The 24,237-nt window shown below is 38.7% G+C and overlaps 1 protein-coding gene and 1 long non-coding RNA gene across 2 annotated transcripts; one reads left to right on the top strand and one right to left on the bottom strand.

The window, feature by feature from the left end:
• Window positions 1-7,248: 7,248 nt before the first annotated feature.
• On the bottom strand, window positions 7,249-8,313 carry LOC106297334. The gene is made up of 2 exons (XR_001261426.1): window positions 8,141-8,313; window positions 7,249-7,644 (listed from the first exon to the last, which is right to left on the bottom strand). It is a non-coding gene; the product is annotated as an uncharacterized LOC106297334 (long non-coding RNA).
• Window positions 8,314-22,824: 14,511 nt separating this feature from the next.
• LOC106293722 lies at window positions 22,825-23,522 on the top strand. Its single transcript, XM_013729380.1, has one exon. It carries the CDS (start codon window positions 22,908-22,910, stop codon window positions 23,208-23,210), a length of 303 nt encoding a protein of 100 aa, XP_013584834.1. The 5' UTR covers window positions 22,825-22,907; the 3' UTR covers window positions 23,211-23,522.
• Window positions 23,523-24,237: the final 715 nt, after the last annotated feature.

Below are 24,237 nucleotides of genomic sequence, written 5' to 3'. Positions count from 1 at the left end.
ATCTCCGCTAGGTTCCGATCGCTCCTCGACAGGTTTCTTCCTCTTTTTCTTCTCTTTCTTCTTCTTCTTCTTTGGAGGTTCATCGGATTCGGCCCCTGTATGAGCCTCGATCGAAGCAGACCTCTTCTTCCTATTACCGTCAGTCACCGACGGTTCAGCAGTCTCTCGATCGGAAGACTCCCACACAAGGTCTTCCCTCAAGGATTCGATATTAACTAGGCCCAGGAGGAGTCATTTCATCAGGAGTCGCAGAAGGCGTCTTCTTCGCTCTGCTCAACTTTTTCTTGATTAGCGCGCTTAAGTCTGGAAGTTCTTTCATCTCCCTATCTGCGTTGATCACCTTCTGCTCAGCGCGAGTGAATATAGAGAACTGCCGCTTGTTGCCGGTAATCAACGGTAGTAAGTCAGATCTCCAGTCCCCTGCGAAAGACCGACGAGTCAAATCCAGATAAGTGTCTCGAGCAAACAGATGCAAGCAAAGAAAAATATATAACAAAACGCGTTAAAGGACTTACTCTTCGAGATCCTGTCAACGGCTCGTCGAATCCTCTCAACGGTGATATCCTTCCAACTCACTTGAGTAAGCGACACGACAGCATGAGCCCTAGCTATGAAGTCTTTGGGATAGGTAGCTGTATCCGGTTGGTCAACTGCAGTCAAACGCAAAACCATCAGAAAAAAGGGCTATCGATAAACTATCAACAACACTCTACCAAGTTCACGATTCCATAAAAATCGAAAGGAATCGCCGGGGGGTTCTTCGAAGGCGAAACTGTCAGACTTGACGTAAAAGTAGAAGTGCTGCCAGTTATTCGTCCTGTTGGGATGTCAAGTTGTAGTTAGGCCTCATCTGGATCGAGTACAATCCATCCCCCATCGACTTAAGGTACGTCAGCTCTTCGAACGTCCGCACGCTCATCGACACATTGATCTCTGCTACCGTCACCATCAAGGCTACTGAGACACGGAGCGAACCGTTTAAGAACTGGCTTATCGGTGCGTCGCGACGTCTCTCATAGGACGTGACGAGTCAAGGAATCGGAAACCAGAGCTTAGTCTCGTTCCGAAAGTAAGACTCGTATACGCATTGAAATCCCATCGGAGGGGACCACGGTCTCTGGGCTTTCGTCGGAATCAGAAACGTTACTTCGTCTCCTCCACACGCTCTCAGGAAAATCTTCACGCTGCTAGGAGTCGAACGAGTCCTCTCAACGTTCTCCCACGATTGCCCCTCCACGATCAGAGGACGTAACAGCTCTGTCGCCAACGCCAGGAGATCCCTTAAGGATGGTAGCAGCACGGAACAAAATCAGGAGGAGGGATCTCTTCATCACTCGCTCCACCTCGACCATCTCTCGCACAATCTTGCGCGACCGACTCAACAACCGCCCGTTCCTCGCGAATCAGACGCGCTGACTCAGCAACCAGGACCCGCTGAGGTGTATCCATGTTTGTTGTGTCCATCATGGCTTCACGGTGAATTGTCACGAAATCATAAGGGGAGTTCGACTCGACAACTCGCGCAGGACTCGATTCAGTCGCTCTCGCCACCGCCTTCTCTTTCTGTTCTCTGGAAAGCCTACCGCCCGACGACATTCTCAAAATCTAAGACTAAGAAGCTAGAGAGAGAAGCAGAGAGAAAGAGAGAGAAAATACTTGAGTCGGATGAAGAATGAAGAAAACGAGAGGCGAGAGAGGTATTATAAGAGGGGAAGCGCATCACGCTCCGAGGCGTCATCATTAGACCTAGATGGGCCTAGATGGGCCCATTTAGGCGCGTGGAGTTCAACACGTCTCGCGACGGTTCGACTTCTCGAGGTAAACCAAGACCGGTTTAGACCGAGATCGGCGGTCGTGACCAAAACCAAAGAAACCCGTCGGTTTAGACCAAACCGATGAGATCACGAGTTACGAGCAAGCAAGCTGCTCACACAGTCGAGAAGCCGAGCGAGATCGTGAGTCCAGAACAATTATCTTGCAAACCCTACTTCCAAATTCGCTGAGTCGGCTACGCTACTCACCAGCGAACTGGGGGGACTTACTGTTGGGTATGGGCCTGACCCTCCCAAAAGGCCCACAAGATAATTGTTCTAACACATGATCACAGCAAAGAAACTTGGCTCGTCGACTCGCGAGCCAGCGACCGGCTCGACTTTAGACTGCTTTTAGCCAACAAAGCGAGCGACCGGAAGTCATCGACTCGACGACTCGAATTAGCGGCCCGACATCTTGGCCCAATCATCGAGGAGGCCCATTAGGTCAAGACGAATTAGGTTAACAAGTAAGCGTCTATAAAAGAAGGAGGGGAGGCAACGATTGAGGGATCCGCAAATCACTACACACTCACTTTCGGCTAGAAACTAGGTTTTCATTTCTCTATTTCTCGTCGACTCGTATTCTCCGGCGAACCAGCTTTCGCCGGATCGTTTCCTTGTTTCTTCCCTCTTTGTAACGCGACTAAGCAGCCTCTTGATCTAATAAAACGTTTCTGTTTTGACCCACCGACGAATACTCGTCTCTTTTCATTTACTGGTATATTGACAACTCTCGGTTCAAACAAGTAGAAGGTGTTGATTCATCATGAATCAGATGACAATAAACAATTCTCATCATGCCTAGAAAATCAAAAGTCATTGAAAAACAAAACTATAAATGAAAACTATAAAGGATTCCTCTCAGACAAATGCCTCGTTTGTCACTACGAATTTAAAGAATGGATTGATCGGACTCGTCATCTATGTTTTGTTCATCACTGAGAAATCCTTCGTGAATTCAACACACAATATAACCCAAAAACGAAACAAGAAGAAAACCAAAAAGAAGACGATTCGATAGACATCTAAATTGAGTTCGAATCTGAGATCGATGGAGAGACTTATGACTGAAAGAGGCGGAGACTCGATTATTTATATTCAGATGCCAAATTAGGGTTACGACTTTGTGGCGTCCCCTATATACAACGACTCGAAGTCTACTTATTTAAATTGAAACAGCATGTTGCTCTCCTCCTTTTTACCAATTCAAAACACTACTCACTCTGCATGTCCCTTACGCGTAGCACAGAAACTTTAATCAAAATCAGAATCAAAATGTAAACTCGTGGAAGTTTTCGAAATCTCATTTCTAAATGTTTCCAATATAACCTCTTTAAAAACACCGTGGAAGCTTACCCTTCCCTTTTAGAATCTAGCTACTATTTTTTTAAAAAAATTTCTATCACCATTTTTAAAAATCTAACATTATTAATAAATAAAAATATAAAATATAAAATGTTGTCTTTGTTTTATATAATTTTTTTTTTTTGACAGCAAACAATCACAGATTCATGTAGATTCTGTAAACCAAATTGATAACTCTGCATCCATGTGTACAACGAAAGACGATTGTTGCCGGGCACTGCGTGCTAAGCTATCCGCCTTTAGGTTCGCTATCCTGGGTACATGAATGATTTCCGAGTTGAGAAAGCTTCTTCTTAAAAGCTTGATGTCTTCCGTATAGGTTCCAAATGCTGGTCATTCTTCCGGTTCCGAAACCATCTTCACCAAGTGAGAACAATCTGTTGCAAACGTAACCTGAAACTGTCTTAAATTCCTCATACATTCCATTGCCCATATCAATGCCTCCACCTCCGAATGCAGAGGTGATAGACATGCCCGTACATTTCTTGCCCCTAACAAACCATCAAAACCCGGTAAAGTACTAAACCAGCCTTGCCCTGAAAAAAGATCCTTATCTTTCCACGAGCCATCTATAAAACACCATCTTCCTGAGTTCGCTTGAATGGGGTTGCTCTGTACTTCCTGTACCACTCGCTGATTTCTTAATACTTGTGCCTCAGCCCAAAGTGTTGATTCCAATTCTGCTATTTTGAGGGTTTCCCTCGGATCAATATCAATATTGCTAAATACTTTGTTATTCCGACATTTCCATATATATCATAATATCCATGCGAACTGATGGTCATCCATTTTTGGATTAACTCTCCAAAAGAGATGATCCATATTGGCGAAGATGGAGCTCATAGGAAAGATATTTGGGTTCGATGGTATCTTAGATAGCGCCCACACTTGTCGTGCTGGAGGACATTCAAAGAACACATGGTTAATTGATTCCTCCTGATCTCCGCATCGTGTACAACATATATCTCCTTGTATTCCTCTTGCTTTTATATTTTTCATAACCGCTATACATCCTGATAGTAATTGCCATAAGAAATGCTTTATCTTCGGGGGACACTTCACTTTCCAGCAATAGGCTTTAAGTATATCCACCGTTGGTCCATAAAATTCCGGTGGTTTTTCCTTATCTGGATAGACTCGTTCCACTTGATACCCAGAATGTACAGTATATTTTCCGTTGTTAGTGAAATGCCATCCGTTCCTATCTTCCATCTGATTTCTACTCAAAGGAATATTTGCAATGATTTGAACATCCTCATGGTCCACCAAAGTCCTAATAGCCGATAAATTCCATGTACGGGATTCCGAATGAATAAGAGAATCCACTGTAATATATGGGTTACTGTGAAGAAGGTTTTTGTTTGCTGGTCTCGGGCGAGTGGATGGGATCCAAGGGTCGTTCCACACAGAGATAGATGACCCCGTTCCCACCCGTTTAATTAGTCCTTTACAAACCAAAGATCTAGCAGATATAATTCTCCTCCAGCCATATGACGGGGAGTATGAACGGATCGGTTCCAGGGGTGAAGCATTCCTGTAGTACCGTCCTTTGAAAACTCGAGAAAAAAGAGTGTTCGGTTTCTCGATCAGTCGCCACAATTGCTTTCCAAGCATCGCCGTATTAAAATCCGTAAGATCCTTAAACCCTAAACCACCATCATCTTTATGAACACATAATTTATCCCATGACTTCCAATGCATGCCTTTTGTACTTCCTCCTGGACTCCACCAAAACTGAGCTACGGCACTCGTGAGCTTCTTCACTGTGGCTTTTGGTATTCGATAAACAGACATCACATGATTTGGTAAAGCCGTAACCACCGATTTTATAATCACCTCCTTTCCTCCTTTAGTAAAAAAATTAAAAGTCCATCCATTAACTCTATTGTTCAATCTCTCTTGTACGAAACCAAACACTTGTACCTTAGATCCTCCAAGACTCTCCGGCAAACCTAAATAAGATCCCATACCTCCTAGATTCTGGATTCCCAAAATATTTCTCAATTCTTGACGACTGGATTCTTTGATCTTATGTCCAAATTGAATTGAGGATTTCTGAAAATTAATTTGTTGCCCTGACACAGTCTCATATTCCTTGAGAATCCTAAGAATAGTTTGACACTCTTCTTTTATTTCCTTACAAAAGAAAAGACTATCGTCCGCAAACAACAAATGAGATATTGCTGGACAAGCTCTTGCTACCTTCAAACCCGTTAATTGTTTCAGCCGCTCCACCTTCTTTATATTCGCAATTAAGGCCTCAGTACACATAATAAATAGGTAAGGAGATAAAGGATCCCCTTGACGTAGTCCACGCTGTGGTATTATCAACCACATATAAAATTTAAAAATCAATTATATAAAATAGAGATAATTAAAATACAAATTTAAACTACTACTATAAATTAACTTTGTATAGTTTTTACATATATTTTTAGTCATATAAATTATTTTTATATTTTTAATATATATATTATATATATACACGCGTACAATCCGTTTTAGATTCCTATTTTTTTTTATTAAAAAAATCATCATTCTATACTTTTATTTTATATGATTCCGCTTTCACGTAGTCACAATTTTATGCCATGTGACTAGAATGATTTTCTTTTTTCTTTTTTTTTTTTTTTTTTTTCTTTTTTTTTTTTTTTGATATCCGTGGGGGATCCCAGGCGGTAAGCCCAGACTAATCCCCACGAGGCCTTCTATCCGGGCTTGCACGGTTATAGGCGGGAAGGTGGCCAAGGCGACTCGAACCCAGGGCGGGCACTCCAGCTGGAGTTCCATTACCACTAGGCCAAGAGCTCTTGGTTGTTCATGCGTTCTGAAACAGCGGGTAGTTCATTCTCCTTTTGCTATACCAAAACTACAAACATACCACCAGTGTGTATATATAGATACAAAACAGAAGTAGAAGATTGGGATGTTTAAGATCAGAAAGTGAAAACAAAAGTAAAAGTTTAACGGCGACGGACTACAGTGAACACACTCTAAGACCATCTCTAATGATTACCTCTATTTTGTATATAATGAGGTTTTGTTCTAATAGTTACCTCTATTTTTTATTTTAAAGAGAAATATGCTTAATATATTACTTTTCACTTATTTATTAATTTATTGTTTAATCCATAACTTTTAAAATGGTAAAATTGCACTCTTATATTTTACCTAGAAAACTGAATTGCCTACTTCAAAAATATGTCTTCAGTGCTTTGATGTTGTAGGAAAAACAGTGAATCACCTAGAGAACTAAAGTGTCCATTTTGAATGTGTATATAATAATTACTTATATAAATAGCATATGCATCTTCATTTCCATTCACAACTCATTTCATAATTTTCTATACACGTACATATTTTCTTAACAGTAATGTCTGAGCGTTTTTCTCATTCTACTAGGTATTCGAAAGAAGTAGATCAACTTTAATGATTTTGGTGGATCTGGAAAGGATCTACTAGAGTATTAAATCATAATGATGTGCTATGATAAGTTTGTATCTTTTATGTTTTTGTTATTGCTTATGTATTTTTAGTTTATTAAATTTTATTTTCTAATCTAATACAAGTTATTATTGCATCTTAATTTAACCCAATTTAATAATTAATTTTACAATATTTAAATGTACATAGATATAACATATAATTATATTTAGGTCAAAATGAAAATTTATAAAAATTGAAGGATGATTTTGTAAAGAAAGGGTTGAACTCCAAAAATAGAGTAAATGAATAGTGTTACTCTATATTTGGAGTGAAACTATTCATCTCTCTATATTTGGTGTAAGATTTGGTGTACCAATTGAATGATTTTTACTCTATATTTGGTGATTAGAGGAAAAAGTAGATTATCATTAGAGATGCTCTAATCTAATTCACTTACAATTTTCTTATAAATATGGTTTAATAATCTAATTATAAATGGTTTAATAATTATTTTTCTTATTATCATTATTTAAAAATATTATATTAAAGTGTTTTTATATGAAGATATATAGTGTATTTACTTTTATTTTCAATATATGAGTATTTATATATATGTTATTGATATATATATGCTGCACCCATATCTATAGAATTTTATTTTTGTTATTTCTTGTCTCCGTTCCCGTACTCATATTTCTAGAACAAAGGAACATCAAATATGTTCTTGGAGATGGAAGAGGAATGTGATTATGAGACAAAAATGATCAGAGTCCAAACATGGTATACCACCAACAGAAGAACGATCCCTATAGTGTTTGATACCCCCAAGGCGCTGCGTGAACTAATTCATGAACTCACCCGACACTTGGATATATTCTTGAAGAAGGTAACAGCCTCTGAAAAGTCTTATGGCAGAGCCAATCCAGGTTCCGCGTATATGGTGAACAAAGAAGTGTGGAGAGACCACTAGTAGAAGTCGGCTGGGGAAAAATCTGAAATCCGAAGTGAACCGAACCGAAGAACTCGAGCCGTATCTGATCTGAAATGTAAAAATACATGAATATGTCTTGTAGGGTGTTTCAAAACATATTTCAACCTGAAGTATAATTAATTGAATCCGAAGGGGTAACCTAAAATACCCGAATTTGTTTTTAAAGAAACCGATGTGAATGTCCAAATTAATATGTAATATAAATATTTGAAACATAAATATGTTCTTCAAATATTCAATTCCATATTTATTTTAATATGATATCTAAAAATAAGTGTTTAAATTTTAAATAAGTACCTTAACTACCCAATTATATAAATAACAGTTTATTTCTAATGTTTTGCTTTTAAATTTAAGATGTAAACCCGACATCGATCTCAGAACCGATCAGGCATAATCCGACTCTGAATGATATATGGTTACTTTTTAGATTTTAGGATGTGGTACAAATTATCGATGTGTTATATCTGAACCCGACATTTACTTACAAATTTACTAGAATGAGACTAGGGTGTGGTACAAATTAAAATGAAATCCTAAATACCTGATCCGAATCTGGTCCTCGAACGTCAGGCCTAAGTAGAAGGATCAGAGAACCTGGCAAACTCAAGCCTATTTGTCAATTTTTAAGTATCCACCAAACAAAACAATGTATGATACTTAAGTTTGTTTCAGCTGTTCTCAATAAACGGAAAAGGATCTATTTCGGCTCTAACGATTTCGATCGTGTTAAATACGAACTCTAAAACTATCTAGTGTTACATACGACCTAAATTTGGTGTAAAGTGATGACATATTTATGTTTCAAATATTTAAGTCATCACTTTGCTTGGGCTCGCTTCCCCTAGATAGAACATATTTATGTTTCAAACCGACGTGATAAATATTTGAAACATAAATATTGTTTATCACGTGTTCTACTTGTCCATGTTATATTTACGCAGGGCCGGCCCTGAGATTTAGGGGGCTGTAGGCGGTTTTTAAAAAATTACAGCTAAAATTTTTTTTGGTAAATTTGGGGGCCTAAAAAAAAAAATTTTGGGGGCTTTTTTCTATGTAATTTTTTCCAAAATTTTGTAACGCCCCGACCGCCCACAGCTAATGGGCCACCCACGTCCGCTCTCTCGGCCCGTGGGCCCATCCCGTTCCAGCGATAGGTCCGTTAATTTTTCTAAAGGCTCGAAATCATTGTTTACTGACCCTGCAATCCCTGCAATCCCCATCCCCCCTTTCCCCGTGCTTTGGCCTCCCTCGCACGTCGCGAATCACTTCCCGATAGGTCACCCATCCTTTCACTACTCCAACTCAAGCACGCTTAAATCTAGAGTTCTTTCAGGATGTGCTCCGAAAAAGGTAAGTCAACTTTGGTGACATAGGTAGCCAAATCAATTCTCTTAAGCCTTTTCACATATCACAACTCGAGATGTTACAATTCACCTCCTCTCAAAGAACGCAACGTCCTCGTTGCGCCCCACGACAGGTCTCAAGACGCCTCTTGGGTCAGAACCGAGATGGCTAACCAGCTCTGATACCACTAGTGACACCCTGACCCAGCATAGCTGAAATGGTCGGCGATGTAACGCCCCGACCGCCCACAGCTAATGGGCCACCCACGCCCGCTCTCTCGGCTCATGGGCCCATCCCGTTCCAGCGATCGGTCCGTTAATTTTCCAAGGCACGGAATCATTGTTTACTGACCTTGCAATCACCACCCGACATGTTCTCATGCTTTGGCCTCACTCGCACGCTATCGCGAATCACTTCCCGATAGGTCACCCATCCTTCCACTACTCCAGCTCAAGCACACTTTACTCTAGAGTTCTTTCAGGATGTGCTCCGGAAAAGGTAAGTCAACTTTGGTGACATAGGTAGCCAAATCAATTATCTTAAGCCTTTTCACATATCACAACTCGAGATGTTACAATTCTCAAATTGTAACACCCGTCACCTCCTATATGGAGAACGACGTGTTACTTACGGTAAAATATCGAATTAAACCAAATTATTCAAAATCGAACAAAATAACATAACATTTAATAAAAGAATTTCAAAAGGAATACATTTTTGAATTGAAGTATAAAAATATATCAAATAAATCGAATGTAAAATTCGTATAAATCATTAGTTAAAACCGAAATAAAATACGATCATCCCAAAACACCAAACAGTCCAGATATCCAACTACTCGGCAAGCTCACCTGCAATGGGAAGAAGAGGGGTGAGCAACAGGGGAGTCACTCCGTGAGGTATGAGATGCTAAACACGCAAACCACTGACTTGAGTAAATAGAACTCCCACTATGGAAGTTTAGCTCTAACATGAACACACACGACGCCTAGCGCATCAGACAAACCAAACAATGCGATGATAGCATATAGCTAGTCCATACACCCCACATCTCCTCATATGGATATATAATACGTAGCGTCGCTAGTACAGTCTGTCTCTGTACCCCCGCCCTCTCAAGTAGCGTCCATGGTACAAACGTCTCTGCACCACACGCCCGCACCAGTAGCATCGCAAGTCCAGACGTCTCTGAACCCCTGCCCGCACAATCAAAGTAGCGTCGCTAGCCCAGACATCTCTGAGCCCCCGCCCGCGCACATAGTTCCTATTAATAACTATGTATACATACATATATATATATATATTGCATCTCTTAACATCTCACAATCCAATCAAAGGTTGAATCCTTTAGACCCCTATTTCCAGTTTACAATGAATGAACAAACTAACAATCAAGATTTCCATAATGGTAGTACTAAACTAGCACGGGATTAAACGGAATAACCCTCACCTTTGCCATCGGAGAGCCGGAAACAGATAGAAGATAACGACATAACTTGAACAACAAGAAAACTAGGGTTTTGCCTTAGCTCTCGACGTCTCGCCCGCATCACACCAGATCGGAAAGAAACAAACACAAGGCAAGAGGCATAACTAAAATAAAATATAAATAGGGTTTATGACAATTATACTTGTTAATCAAGTAACGAGGAAAAAGGGGACAACTTAATCATACGCATGAGGCTTACGGTTGATGACGGTGGCTCCGCCTACCAGAGTGCGGCTTTACGGTGAAATGAGAGGAGTCACCCCAGTGGTTCGCGGCAGGAGGTGGTATAGATCGGTGCCCGTGATGGTTGGTGGTGGCGAACGTCGTGGTTCCAATGCGGGTTCGTGTTACCTCATCTCGGTTCACCGTCACATCACTGACAAAGCGTGGAGATATCTCCGGTGCTCTCCAACGGTGATTCTCCAGCGACAGTGGCTCTCCTCCAATGACAGTGGCTGGTGGTGGTTGAAGAAGGTGGATGCGTCACATCTTCTCCGATGGCCAAGCACACGAGCTCAATTAAAAGGATTAGAGATCAAGAAAGAGATATCATGGGAGATCAAAGAAGCTTGGATGGAGGAGGCGGCTGCCTTGAGAGGGAGAAGATGATACATATATATTATTAGGGAATATATTATAGCCCATACACACGGGAGGAAGCGAGAAGGTAAAAGACCGAATGGTTTATACTTTTCTTAAATAATTAAACCAAACTTGGTTTAACGAATGGTTTGGGAAATTAATATAAAAAAAATAAAAGAAGACTATGGTTCAAGAAATCCGGGTCGTTACAAATTTTTGGAAACCTAAGGCCAATGTTTCGTTAGGCTTTGCCCAGAACCGGCCCTGTATTTACGTTTATCCATATAAATGTCCTCACTGATGCTCCACCACTCATCCCGCTCACTTAGCTCAGGTGCTTTATTTGTGTTAACCATTTGCGTCTCTGATGGTGTTGGAAGCGCATAGTTGTGGGATCACTATTTGCTTAACCCATCTCCGGTTCGTCACTGGTTGAGCCGCCGTGAGTTCAAACGAGCTCCCGATCTATGCGAATTCGTAAACCGGTTTAACAAAGAGAAATTGAGAAATGACGATTCCCGTGAAACAAGCGAATGAGCGATTCAGCGATGATTACGTCAGGTCAGTGGTGGAAGCCATGAGCAAATCCAAAGCGTCATAGTGGTCACGTCTTGGTTTAAAATGGCTAGATTTTGGATTCAGTAGTAAAATTCAAGAAGCTCTGATATTGATTAAACATGGAGACTCGTCATGGAACCAAAAGAATTTGTTCACGGTTCAGTATAGATGTTTCATTTGAGAAGATGATTCAATTTATTGTACCTATATAATATACTTGTTATCATTAAAAACAAAACATAGCTTGGGCGAGTGGTATGATTAGTGAGTTTAACGGTTCTATTTGCTCCGGTTCGTATATCCTAAGCAATTTTTTAAAAAATTGTCAAACACAATAGGACGTTATTTTCTTAAGTAAAACAACAATATATTTAACGGTTGACTAACAAACCGTTGGTCAAAGTAGGATTTGATTTATGTTGTTAAGTTCGGATAATAATTTGAATTTTAATCAAATTTACATCATATTTGGCTGCGAGTAGTTGTTTGGATCGTATATGGTACTATCAAAATTGTTTGGGATGAAATATACTCTTTTCCCTGCAACCTCAAAGAGTTTTAAGACAAAGAAAGTAAGATCCCCTATATATTAACTGAAAAATATTACGGCTTCTTTTTGTAGCCACGTGTCATCACTAACATAATTTTTAGAATCATTAGAAAAATAGTCTATCTAATTATATAATAAGGTTTTTATTAAACTAACCATAAATTTATTATTAATGTTCTTTATTATTTCCACAGATAAAAGTTACGGAATTGCCTAGTGTGGCTAAAGTATATATGATAATTAATGATTTTGAATAATAAACATTTGATAAAATTAGTGTATCTTTTATCATATTTGTTTGATTTTAAACTATTAAAATAAATTAAGCAACACATTAATCATATAATAAAAATTTAATTTTTCTGTATATGTTATATTTTGACCTTTTAAAAACGACTATAAATTACTAAAATTGTTAAAAGTCACACATTCAAATTTTGTGATCCATGCTTTAAATTTTTGTTATGACAAGATACAATTACAAAATCATATAAGTAAAAAATCTAATATATATATATATATATCATTTTCAATTAAACTATATACCATATAAAATACATAAATATTTTAATTTCAAAATTTACTTTGAACATTTTTTTTGATAAATCTTTGAACAAACATTCACAGCTTAATTTAAAAAAAAATTATAAATTACTAAAACTATTGATCACCCAAAGAAAATTTTGTTATGAGTAATTTAAAGTTTTTGATATAAAAGATACAAATGATCAAAAAATCATATGAGTACAAAATATCATTTAATAGACATTAATATTAAAAATATACTATATATGTTAATATCATTTAAATTTAATTATACATCCTATCAAATAAAAAAATATTGTTTGGATTAATAAAATTTATTTATATGTTCGCACCAATTTAATTGTATATGTAATAGTTATAGTCTTATAGACTTTTTAATTGTTCAATATATATTTATTATTTCATAATATATAAAAAATATAATACATAAAATAATTTATATATATAATGTTCATCCCTTCCAAGGCGCGGATCTTAATCTAATATATGGTATTACATGAGAAAATAACGATTGTGTTACCTGAGAAAGCTAAAGAAACAAAAGGAAGGGTAAGAAGATATATATGGTATTAAGAGTGATGTAAGCATCTTGGTTCTCTAATTGGTATGATCCAGTATTAACAAGTAACTGCATAGAAAAGATTAGTAAACTTTGCAGCTAGTAAGAAACATATCACTTACTTTCATCACTTACTTTCTTGGTTGGTTGGTTGTGATCAAAATTTAGTCTCAACATGTGCACCGGACAGAAACACTACTGTCTCTGCTGGGGAAAAATATTTCATGAAAAGATTACTCCAGCTTCCGGCTTCCAGGTTCCCGCATCCAGGTTTCCGCCTCCAAGTTTCGTGTCTCTGCCTCCGGCGGGTCTAGGTCCTGCCTCCGGCTTCCGGCTTCCAGGCCGAGTGATTTGTCATGCCTTAGAATAAATGGAAATCTTCCTTTAATAAGGTAACCAGTTTGGGCAAGAATGAGTCTCGCAATATCCAAGAGAAAAAGGAAGTATTCCAATACATATGACATCCCAAAAGAAAATGGGAAATATTCTATTATCTAAGGATATAATGAATATTTCCAAATCCTAAGAGAGAGATGCACGACCTCCACTATAAATATAGGTTTCTAAACCTAAAGAAGGGAGGTCCGACACGTCCATGACGGGGGTTCACCAATTCCACAGCCGCCAAAGCAATACTCCATACCTAGAAGATCTTCTTCTTCAACACGCCTATGATAGGTTGATTTCAGCGATTACTATCAACCAGATGAAGTCCTATGCTCATTGCAGCACGTCTACAACTCCATCTGTTGGCTCAGGCCATGATCTCCAGCTCATCAGCAGGGTCCCTCCATGCTCACTGAAGCACATCGACACATCATGCTCACTGCAGCAAATCGACAGGTTTGCCATCTTTTCCGGCCATGTGCCCTCTAGAACAGATGTCTCCTACCCACTACAGAGCTACGTGCTCCCATGGCTACGTGCCCATTAGGCCATGATCCCAATAGAGCCACGTGCTCCCAAGGCTACGTGCCCATCTAGGCTATGCGCCTCCATATGCTACGTGACGATGTGATAGGTAGGATAAACATTACGTGTATCCTCTCGAAAATCTCTCAACCCCAGCCACCTGGGGGGAAAGAAACGATACATTCTTACCAGATCTAAATCTCACGCAGCTGGGAACACCTCTTCAAGGGAGGATAACACATTGCTAACAACAGTAGCTGGATTCAATGCTGGAATTACCTATGAGTTCCTACTAGTCCATGCCGGTCCCAGGTCTCAATATCAAATCAGACCCCTACAATATTTGGTTCCTGCCGGTTCCGGGTCCCAACCTCAAAGCCGACCTCTACAATATTTGGTTCCTGCTGGTTTCGGGTCTTAACTATATGTCAAGCCTCTACAACCTTTGGGCCCAACGTGAGCAGTCATCACCAACATCAATATCAATGGGCAATCCACTACTAACAATCTAGCAAGCCCTAGACACCAGGAATGCATTCAGACTTACAACTCCGCCACGTATGAGAAAGATAAGAGGTCCTCAAGCAGGGCACAACATCCTCCGGCCGGTTTTACAACTTTGACGAATTCCAAAAGATGGAGGAGCCAGAAGAGGAGTTCCTGGAAATACTACAGGCATACCAGACAACCCTTAAGAGATAAGCCTGATAGCCAGATGGATATAATGCCTTAGAGTACTTGTCAAATTCCATCGGAGTTGTTCCGCGAAAGGAACCCCGCCCAAAGCGCTGGGAACACTGCTGCTCTGCCGCCTGCAAAGGAGCTAAAGAAAATGCTAACTCTACATCAAGGAATGCTGGTCTTCATATCCTCTACTCATTTGGAGAAAGGGGAGTAAAAGAAGCCAGAGAACACATGTTCCCGCTACTATTCATCCAAAAGAAAAAGCCAAACCTCTGGGTTCCGGGTTCCAGCTTCCAGGTTCCGGATCCCAGGTTTCGAACCTTTGGCTGTTCAGTAGTTAGGAATTGGTCAGTTGTTATAGACAAGATATGTGTAGTCACGTAAATCTGACTGAACAAAACTGTTAAATTTGTTCAAATAATTTTTAATGAAGTTATTCGTTGAAAAATAAATTATCATCTCTAAGATCTTGATTGTCCACATTCTAGGTATTTCATTTGGTATCAGAGCGGACAAGTTCCACGGTACTAAATATTGTTTACATGTTGAGATCTTGGGAGAACATGGATAAGATGAATCATCTCACATCAATACAAAAAAAGGGAATGCATATCTGTCAGCGACTCCGAGCCTGAAAAGGAAACTGATATAAAGAAGAAATATCAAGAACTTTGTGATCGTTTAGTTAAGATAAATCATAAAAATCTCAGGCTTCTGAAAGAAAAAAAACAATGCTAAAAGTTCAGATTAACATCTTGGAAATAGAATAGCACTCGTCTAAAGACAAGGATGAACCGAGCAGAAAACATTTAGAGAAAACTAAGGTCAATCTTTCGCAAGAACTATCAGAAGCAAAAATTCAAAACATAGTAATAGAAGATCAATTAAATGAAGAAGTTTACATCGAAGCACAAGCCAAAACACAGAAACCTGAGCAAAATCTTTGAGAAAATCACCAAAGATCCAGTTACTCAGTCATGGGACAAAGCATCTAGACAAGATATTGCCAATTAGACAACCTTCAAAGATCAACTGGAGTATGGGATACAATGGTATCGAATTATCAACAACTGTGTTTGTTCGAGCAGAGGATTGTGATATGACTAAAGAGACAGCTTAAGAAACTGAATCATCCAAGACAAAACTAGAACATGCACATCAAGGAAAAAAATCTAGATCAAAGCCGAACCTGATAAAACATATGATATGTTTTGTATGTGGTAGAGTGGGCCACATAAAATCAAACTGCTATGTATTCTTCAAGAAAATTATCAGGATTGGAGGTCTGGAAAATGTTTTGTAGAAATGCAGAAGTTTGGCAAAGTATGGATAGTTAATGAAGATATAGATTCCTCATACAAACAGTCTCTGGGCAACATGAATTTGGTATCCGACTACGCATCAATCACAGAAGATCAAGAAATCAAAGAAGAATGTGCTAAGGTTGCGTATACTTCTTACGAAGCAATGAAATCTGATGACTGATATTTCGATAGTAGATGTTCCCGACACATGACTGAAAATCGGGAGATTCTGGCTGAGATTGATCTGATGAAAGGTTGGAAAGTTACATCTGGAGATGACAAACAAGGAAAAATATAAGGGGTTGAAGTCATTGAAAAATCAGTACAACCACACCTAGTGAATGTTTACTTTGTGGAAGGACTTAAAGCTAATATCATTAGTATCAGTCATATGTGTGATGAAGGATTAACTGTCATTTTCACAAAAAACTAGTTGCAAGGACATTGATAAATGAAGAAACGTAAAGTTCCAAGGAATCAGATCTGGAAACAATTTTTATATGTGAAATGCCTTGTACCAATGTATGTTTACTGAAAAATTAAGTCTCAATTGGATATTTAGCACAAAAACTGGGACATATGAGTATTCATGGACTCAGTCACTTAATGAATGGAGGAGTTCTAAGGGGAGTGCCTAAACTGGAATCATCCACATACATTGTGTGTGAAGTATGCTGCTAAGGTAAACAAGTGAAAGTGCAACACAAACAACTATCATAAATCAGAACCACGAAGATTCTAGAATTGGTTCACATTGATCTCATGGGACCAGTTCAGACTGAAAGTATAACCAATAACTATTTAGATCTAGTGTGTGCCCTAGTTCCCTGTGAATTCTATCCCTAAGTGCTACAACTCGACATCTTATTTGAGAGAGTACCAATCACTCCTTAGGGTAGTTTGAGTGATATCAAGGCTAAAGGCATACAAAGAAAGAATTGGTGAAGAAGAAGAGGAACAAGATGATCAAGGAAAGCTTATGTATGCTAATACCGAGTCACGACAACCCTATCAAGAAAACTATGGATCAGGCAGAGGAAGAGGAAGAGTAGGTCGATCAAATTGGAGAGGAAGAGGTCACAGACGTTTTGGATACTACCAAAACGGATATGTGCGAGATGAATCTAAAGTAATGTGTTATCGTTGTGAAACATTAGGACATTATGCATCAATTTGTCCAGATCGTCTACTAAAACTCCAAGAAGTAGTCGAGAAAAGGAAGAAGACACGCAAGAGGCTGATAATATAATGATGCACAAGGTGGTGTATCTTAACGAGCAAAAGGTAAAGCCAAACAACTTTGAAGCAGACCTTAATGTGACTTACTTGTGGTATCTCGACAACGGAGCCAGCAACCACATGAGTGGGAACCGTTCGTATTTTTTTCAAACTCGATGAAACTACTACGGGAATGGTTCAATTTGGTGATGACTCTCGTATAGAGATAAAAGAAAAGGGATCGGTATGCTTTATAGTTAAAGAAGGAGGCAAGAGAATTCTACACAATGTATACTTCATACTTAACCTAAGAAGTAATATCATAAGTCTCAGTCAGGCTACAGAGGCAGGGTGCAAGGTGCGTATGAAAGATGAACTATTGACTTTTTATGATCGAAACGGTTAACTAATTTTGAAAATGGGGAGATCTAAAAATCGATTATATAAAGTCATCATAAAGGTTGAGAGTCGAATTTCTTCAGCTAGCAACGATGGGAGATACAACTACGTGGCATGCACGTTTATGGCATATTAACTTTGAGACTATGAAGATGATGGTTAATAAGGAACTTGTAGTAGGCGTACCAAAGATTGTTTGGGAGAAATAAATGTGCGTCTCGTGTTTACGTGGTAAACAAGCTCGACAATCGTTCCCACAAGGAACTACATATCGAGCTACACAAGTCCTAGAGTTGGTATATGGCGATCTTTGCGGACCAATCACACCCTCTACACCAGCGCATAAGAAGTATGCTTTCGTGATCATTGATGATTATTCTCGGTATATGTGGACGATTCTACTACAAGATAAAAGTGAAGCGTTTGACAAGTTTAGAAACTTCAAAATACAAGCTGAACAAGAGACAAAGGATATGCAAGAACTGAGGTAGATGGAAGAAAAAAAGCTAGATGATCGATCAAAGACTCTGCTTCATCTTAAGACATAACATGGATCAAAAGCTTATCGACTTTTTGATCCAACTAATAGAAGAATTGTTGTCAGCAGAGATTTCATATTCGATGAAGATAAATGATGGAACTGGAGTGGCGAAAAAGAAAGAAGAAACTATGACGATCATAAAAGTTTCAGGTTAAGCTTTGGAAAGTATGTTGAGAAAAGAGATGAAGACGATCATAATGATGGTTCTACTCGAGATATGAATGGAACCGAGAATATTGATGAAGTTCAAAATGAAGACGGTGAAGCAGAGGCTACGTCGCATGGTGAAACAGAGGAAGATGAAGAAGGTGAGGAAGATCAAAGTGAAACAAGAAGATCAACTAGGATAAGGAGGACACCAGAGTATCTAAACGACTACATATGTCTTGCCGACATTGAGTGCGAGAGATTGTTGATCTTGATCAACGAGGAAGCTTGGGATATCAGTGAGGCTAAGGACTCTAAAGTTTGGATACTAGCATGCGAAGATGAGATTGTGTCCATCATAAAGAACAAGACGTGGGACTTGTTTGATCTACCCAAGGGTGCTAAGCCAATTGGACTAAAGTGGGTGTTCAAGATAAAAAAAAATCCTGATGGAAGTGTGAATAAATACAAAGCAAGGCTGGTCGTGAAAGAGTATGTCCAAAGGCATGGAGCTGATTTCGAGGAAGTCTTTGCCCCAGTTGCACGTATCGAGACAGTTCGCTTCATCATTGTGTTGGCTGCATCGAATCAATGGAAAATACATCACCTTAACGTCAAGACCGCGTTCCTTCATGGAGACCTAAAAGAAGTTGTGTATGTGAAGCAGCCGGAAGGTTTCGAGGTAAAGGGCAGTGTGGACAAAGTTTACAAGCTTAACAAGGCACTCTACGGTTTAAAGCAAGCTCCAAGAGCTTGGAATATAAAGCTTAACAAGATTCTCAGGGAGATGGGTTTTGAGAAGTGTTTTAAAGAACCTTCTCTTTATTTTAAGAAGGAGAGCGATCGTATTCTTATCATTGCGGTTTATGTCGATGATCTCTTGGTCACCGGATCTAACCTTAAGATGATACTCGAATTCAAAAAAGAGATGTCTAGAAGTTTGAGATGAGTGACCTTGGGAAGTCAACTTATTACCTCGGTATAGAAGTGCTTCAACATGAAGGTGGTATTATCTTGTGTCAGGGAAGATATGCGCAAAAGATCCTAGAAGAGGCAGGTATGGATGATTGTAATGCTTCTCAGACACCAATGGAACAAAACTTGAATATGTCGAAGGGGCTTGAAGAGAAGCGGATCAATGAGAAGAAGAATAGAGGGAGCATTGGATGCCTTCGATATCTTCTTCATACTCATCCAGATTTTTCTTTTGTTGTAGGAATTTTGAGTCGTTATATGCAGGAACCAAGAGAGTCGCATGGAGCAGTATTGAAGGGACTCTTGCGGTATTTGCGTGGGACTATGTCATATGGACTATCATACGAACACTCAACGGGTGGAAGTTTGGTAGGCTATAGTGATAGTAGTCAAAATGCTGATGAAGATGATGGTAGGAGAACAACAGGTCATGTGTTCTACTTTGAGAAGTTCCCTATTACATGGTGTTCGGCGAAGCAAGAGATTGTTGCACTATCTTCATGTGAAGCCGAGTTCATGGCAGCGACGGAAGTAGCAAAGCAAGCGATATGGCTTCAAGAACTCCTAGCTGAAGTGGTCGGAAGTGAATGCAACAAGGTAACAGTACGGATTGACAACAAATCAGCAATAGCACTTACAAAGAATCCGGTGTTTCACGGGCGAAGCAAGCATATACATAGAAGATTTCATTTTATTCATGAATGCGTTGAGAATGAGCAAGTGGAAGTTGAACATGTTTCGGGAAGTGAACAGAAAGCCGATATACTAACAAAGCCGCTGGGAAGATTGGTTTAAAGAAATGAGGAGTCTTATTAGAGTTGAAGATGTGAAGAAATTCAAGTTCAAGTTTAAGGGTGAGAATGTTGGATTAAGCTTGGAATAATTTGTGAAACAAGTTACTATTTCCTACCGAGTTATAGATTAGGAAAATAGGAAAGTTTATTATGTTTAGGAGTTATCTAAACCTAAGATGTCTAATGGTTTTAGGATTTCTATTTCTCTATATAAGAAGATACAAGGTTGTTGCATAACTCAAGATTATGTGTTTGAGAGCTTAAGGTTTTGAGTTAGTTTCGTTAAGAGATTAATAAAGAGAGTTATTCTTTATTTGCATACAATCTTTACTTGATTTATAGAAATTGATATCTCTGAACGAATTGGTTGTGATATCATGCCGAGATGATGATCGACATCAATGTCAGTGTGTTATTACCGGGATGATGCAACACCTTGTTTTGGCAACATATTGTTTCTTTAGCGCTGAGATCAGCCTTCTTTGAAGATATTTTCAGTGCAAGTTGTTGAATTCAAAATTGTGATAAAAGAATTTAAAGTGTAGGAAGAGTTTTCGTATTCGTATTGAGATCGAAACTCGGCAAATGAACACAAAAGATTTTTTTATATATTATAGTAGAACATGGTTAAAGACTGCCTACGCACCTTTTGAATAGGGATCAAACAAAATTGCAATTTATGACAAGGAAGTTTAGTCGTCAAAATCAACGTGGGTTGGGCTAGTGGTACTTGAAAGATAAAATAACCCAATACGGTCCCGGTTTCAATTCCTGTTGGCCACCTTGCCGCCTAAATTGTGCGTGTTCGGATGCAAGGCCATCCAGAAGTTAGGTATAGTTTATGAATTGACCTAGGTTTAATCCTTCTTTAAAAAAAAAAAAAAAAGTTTAGTCGTCAAAAAATATTTATGAGACTTCTCGGCTTTGTGTATAAAGTTGTCAAGATTATTGTTGATGATTCTTTACACTTGAGGAGCCTCCTTATTTATATACGACTGAAGTTCATATCTTTTCTTTTTCTTTTTCTTTTTTTTTCCACACGATTTTTTTTAGTTGATTTCGTATTCTTTGCCGACTCCTATTCCAATAATAATATAATATGAAAATTCTTTCATTGAAGGAACACTATTTTTTTGTATTGTCATAGTTTGGTCTATGAATATATTTGTTTTGCATGTGTGTATTCTTCTTCTTCTTCTTTCTCTTTACTTTTTTTTTTCCGTCTGGTATTTTATTACAAGATCAAAAAAGTTACATCAGCCCAAAACAAGTTTTTGGGAAAACGAAAGGCCCATAGACAAGGCAACATAACACCCCTAGGCCTATACATGGCCCACCAACTAAACCATCCAAAAAAGAAAGTAGTTCCAGCACTGTCATCTTCTTGTCCACGTGTATTGAGAAGAAAAAATGGAAACGACACGCGTCAAGAACATCAAACACCTCCTCCAAACCACCGCCGTGAGATTCAAGCCGGAGCTTTCCATTCACCGGAGACGATCCACGCGTCAAAACTCGAAGTGCCGAGGACACGTGTTGCTTTACGGAGAACCCACCACCAATTTCCACCGACGGGGAAGTCTTTCAACTGATTCCTGTAAACCACCGGAAGTCTATCAAACGGATGATGAAGAAAGCCTCACTCAGAGCGATCTTCCCAAATATCCTAGCCGCACACCAGATCGACGCTTCAAAGAAAATTCAGTCATCTACAATCCACCCAACATCAAACAGAGATGTGAGAAGAGAGACGGTTGATCGAGTAACAAACGGAAGCGTCAACCAACGATAACCGGGAATCCCGGTGAGAAGCCACCGTCGCCATCGAGAAGAGCGCGACGCGGAAACAAAGCCGGACATCTCCGTCAAGGTGAACGCGAGCCGCCAGCAACAGATGCCGGATATACTCGTCAAACCGACTGAGATATACCGGAGTCACCAGTCACCGAAGAGGAACGACGACAGACAAAAGCTTCATCTCATCTTCTTCTCCGTGAAGGATTTTGAGGAAAGAACGAAGAAGAGAGAGAAATGAAAGGATCTTCTTTCTCTTTACTTCTATTCTACTCTCCGTCTCACAATCCTAGCTAAGATGATGACAAAACACAAATAGATAGATATAAGACCAAGTCTAGTTTATATGGGTTTTAGTTGACATAAAAAAAAAGGATATATGACCAAGTCTAACGTTTTAAAAGGGTTCTGAACAAGAATAGTATGATTACATGATCAATTCAGTCGGTCAGTCCATTTAGACTTTACGTGTGCTTGGAAACAAGTGCTTTAGATATCACTTTGAAAATGGATTTCTGAAAGATCTCCTTTGATCTTGTAATTTTTTTTTGACAAAGTTGCAATGTTTTTTCTTCGTTCCAGGAATATTAATAACTTCTTGGATGAGACAAGACAAGTTAGCCTAAACTCTTAAGCCATTGTCCATTTGAATTGTCTAAAAGATGTAAACGTAATAGTCAGCATAAAACACACTTGACCGGCGATTAAATAGGGACGAGATGTATACATCATGTGGGTGTAACACTAACACATGGTTTTCATTAAATTATGCACATATTTAATTTAGTTAGTTGTAGAGATCTACACAAATATAAAAGTCAATAGATCTACTATTTTTCATACCTGGCCTACTTACTTAAATAAACACCATCAGAAAGATTCAAGAACACACCTAACCAACAAAATACGATCATGTTTAGAGCTATGAGCACTCGGAAGATCCACGGGGGCTACAAAAAGCTCGGGGAAGAAGAACCTAGTTTGAAGAGGGTCTCGAGCGTTCCGGGTAGTGTTTATGGTAATTCAAGAAACCTGGTTCAAGAGGTGAAGAAGACGCCGATGGTGAAACCAAGCGGTGGTTCTGTTCATCCTTTGCTAAGTTTCTTCGACGTTCGTTTCCAAAAGAAGAAGAAGAAGGCAACGAAGAAGAACTTGGCGACGGCAAAACCGGAGTTTGCTAGGTATATGGAGTATTTGAAGGAAGGAGGTGTGTAGGATCCGAATTCTAACGCACCTGTTATTCATTACAAATAGTTTCGATGAAGGAAGATGAATAAAGACGTTTGTATATTGTTCTTTTAATATATTATATAATCTATGAGGAAACAAAACAACAACTAGTGATCTGGTTTAAAAGATGGATCCAACTATGGATTTGTCATGTTTTGCGAATTACTGAATTACAAAGTTTTTTTGGGGGCTAAACTGTATTAAAAAGTTGAGAGTGTTTAGTACACTTTCAATGAGTTTTCAAGAATATGATAAATACAAGATTAATGAGCTTAATATGATTAATAACATGGTTTTGATTTAAATTTTAATAAAGGTATGTTAATGAGAATGAAATTATTCGTAATTGCTTTGGATCTCATTTCATTATGCACGTTTTTACTTCTGAAAACCTATATTTTAAGTATTTTTTTGGCAGCCACCAGACAGATTAACTTTTGTTCTAAGAAAAACCTTTGGAAAGTTCATCTCTTGAATCATCTATGTTCATCTAGTTATTGCAATTCTGTGTTTTCCAATTCGTTGTTGTATCCCTCTGTATGATTAATCTGAAATCCAAGATGGGTTTAAGAGGAATCATGAAGAGTAGTGAGTAATCACCATTTGAATTCATGGGTTAGAAAGATTAAGGGTGATTAGGTTAGAGCTAAGATGTTTTAGAGTAGATCATTCCAAAACCTAGTAGAGTAATCATAATGCATCTTCTGAGTTAGCTTCTCAAAAGTTGATCTTTAGGCATTTCCCACCCAAAAGGTGTTCGATGAAATGCATGAAACAACTCTTCTAAGCTTTTAGCATATTTTGCCAAAGACATTTGTTGTTAGAAGTGCTAAGATAGCCTTAGACCTGTTAGTAATGATTGCTTCCATATTATTCAACCAAAGACATTTGTTGTTTGAAATGTGTTAGTAAATGAACATTCATCTAGACATAGAGTTTGTTTAGAATCGTGTCTAAGCTTAAGGTTGATAGTTTGATTGTTCATTTGCCATCCTTAGTTCAAAACTTGATC

The sequence above is a fragment of the Brassica oleracea genome, chromosome C1, assembly GCF_000695525.1.
Source record: "Brassica oleracea var. oleracea cultivar TO1000 chromosome C1, BOL, whole genome shotgun sequence".
In the NCBI taxonomy this organism is placed as follows: domain Eukaryota; kingdom Viridiplantae; phylum Streptophyta; class Magnoliopsida; order Brassicales; family Brassicaceae; genus Brassica; species Brassica oleracea.
Note: the sequence above shows the minus strand (reverse complement) of the source record. Positions and strands in the feature narration are given on the sequence as shown.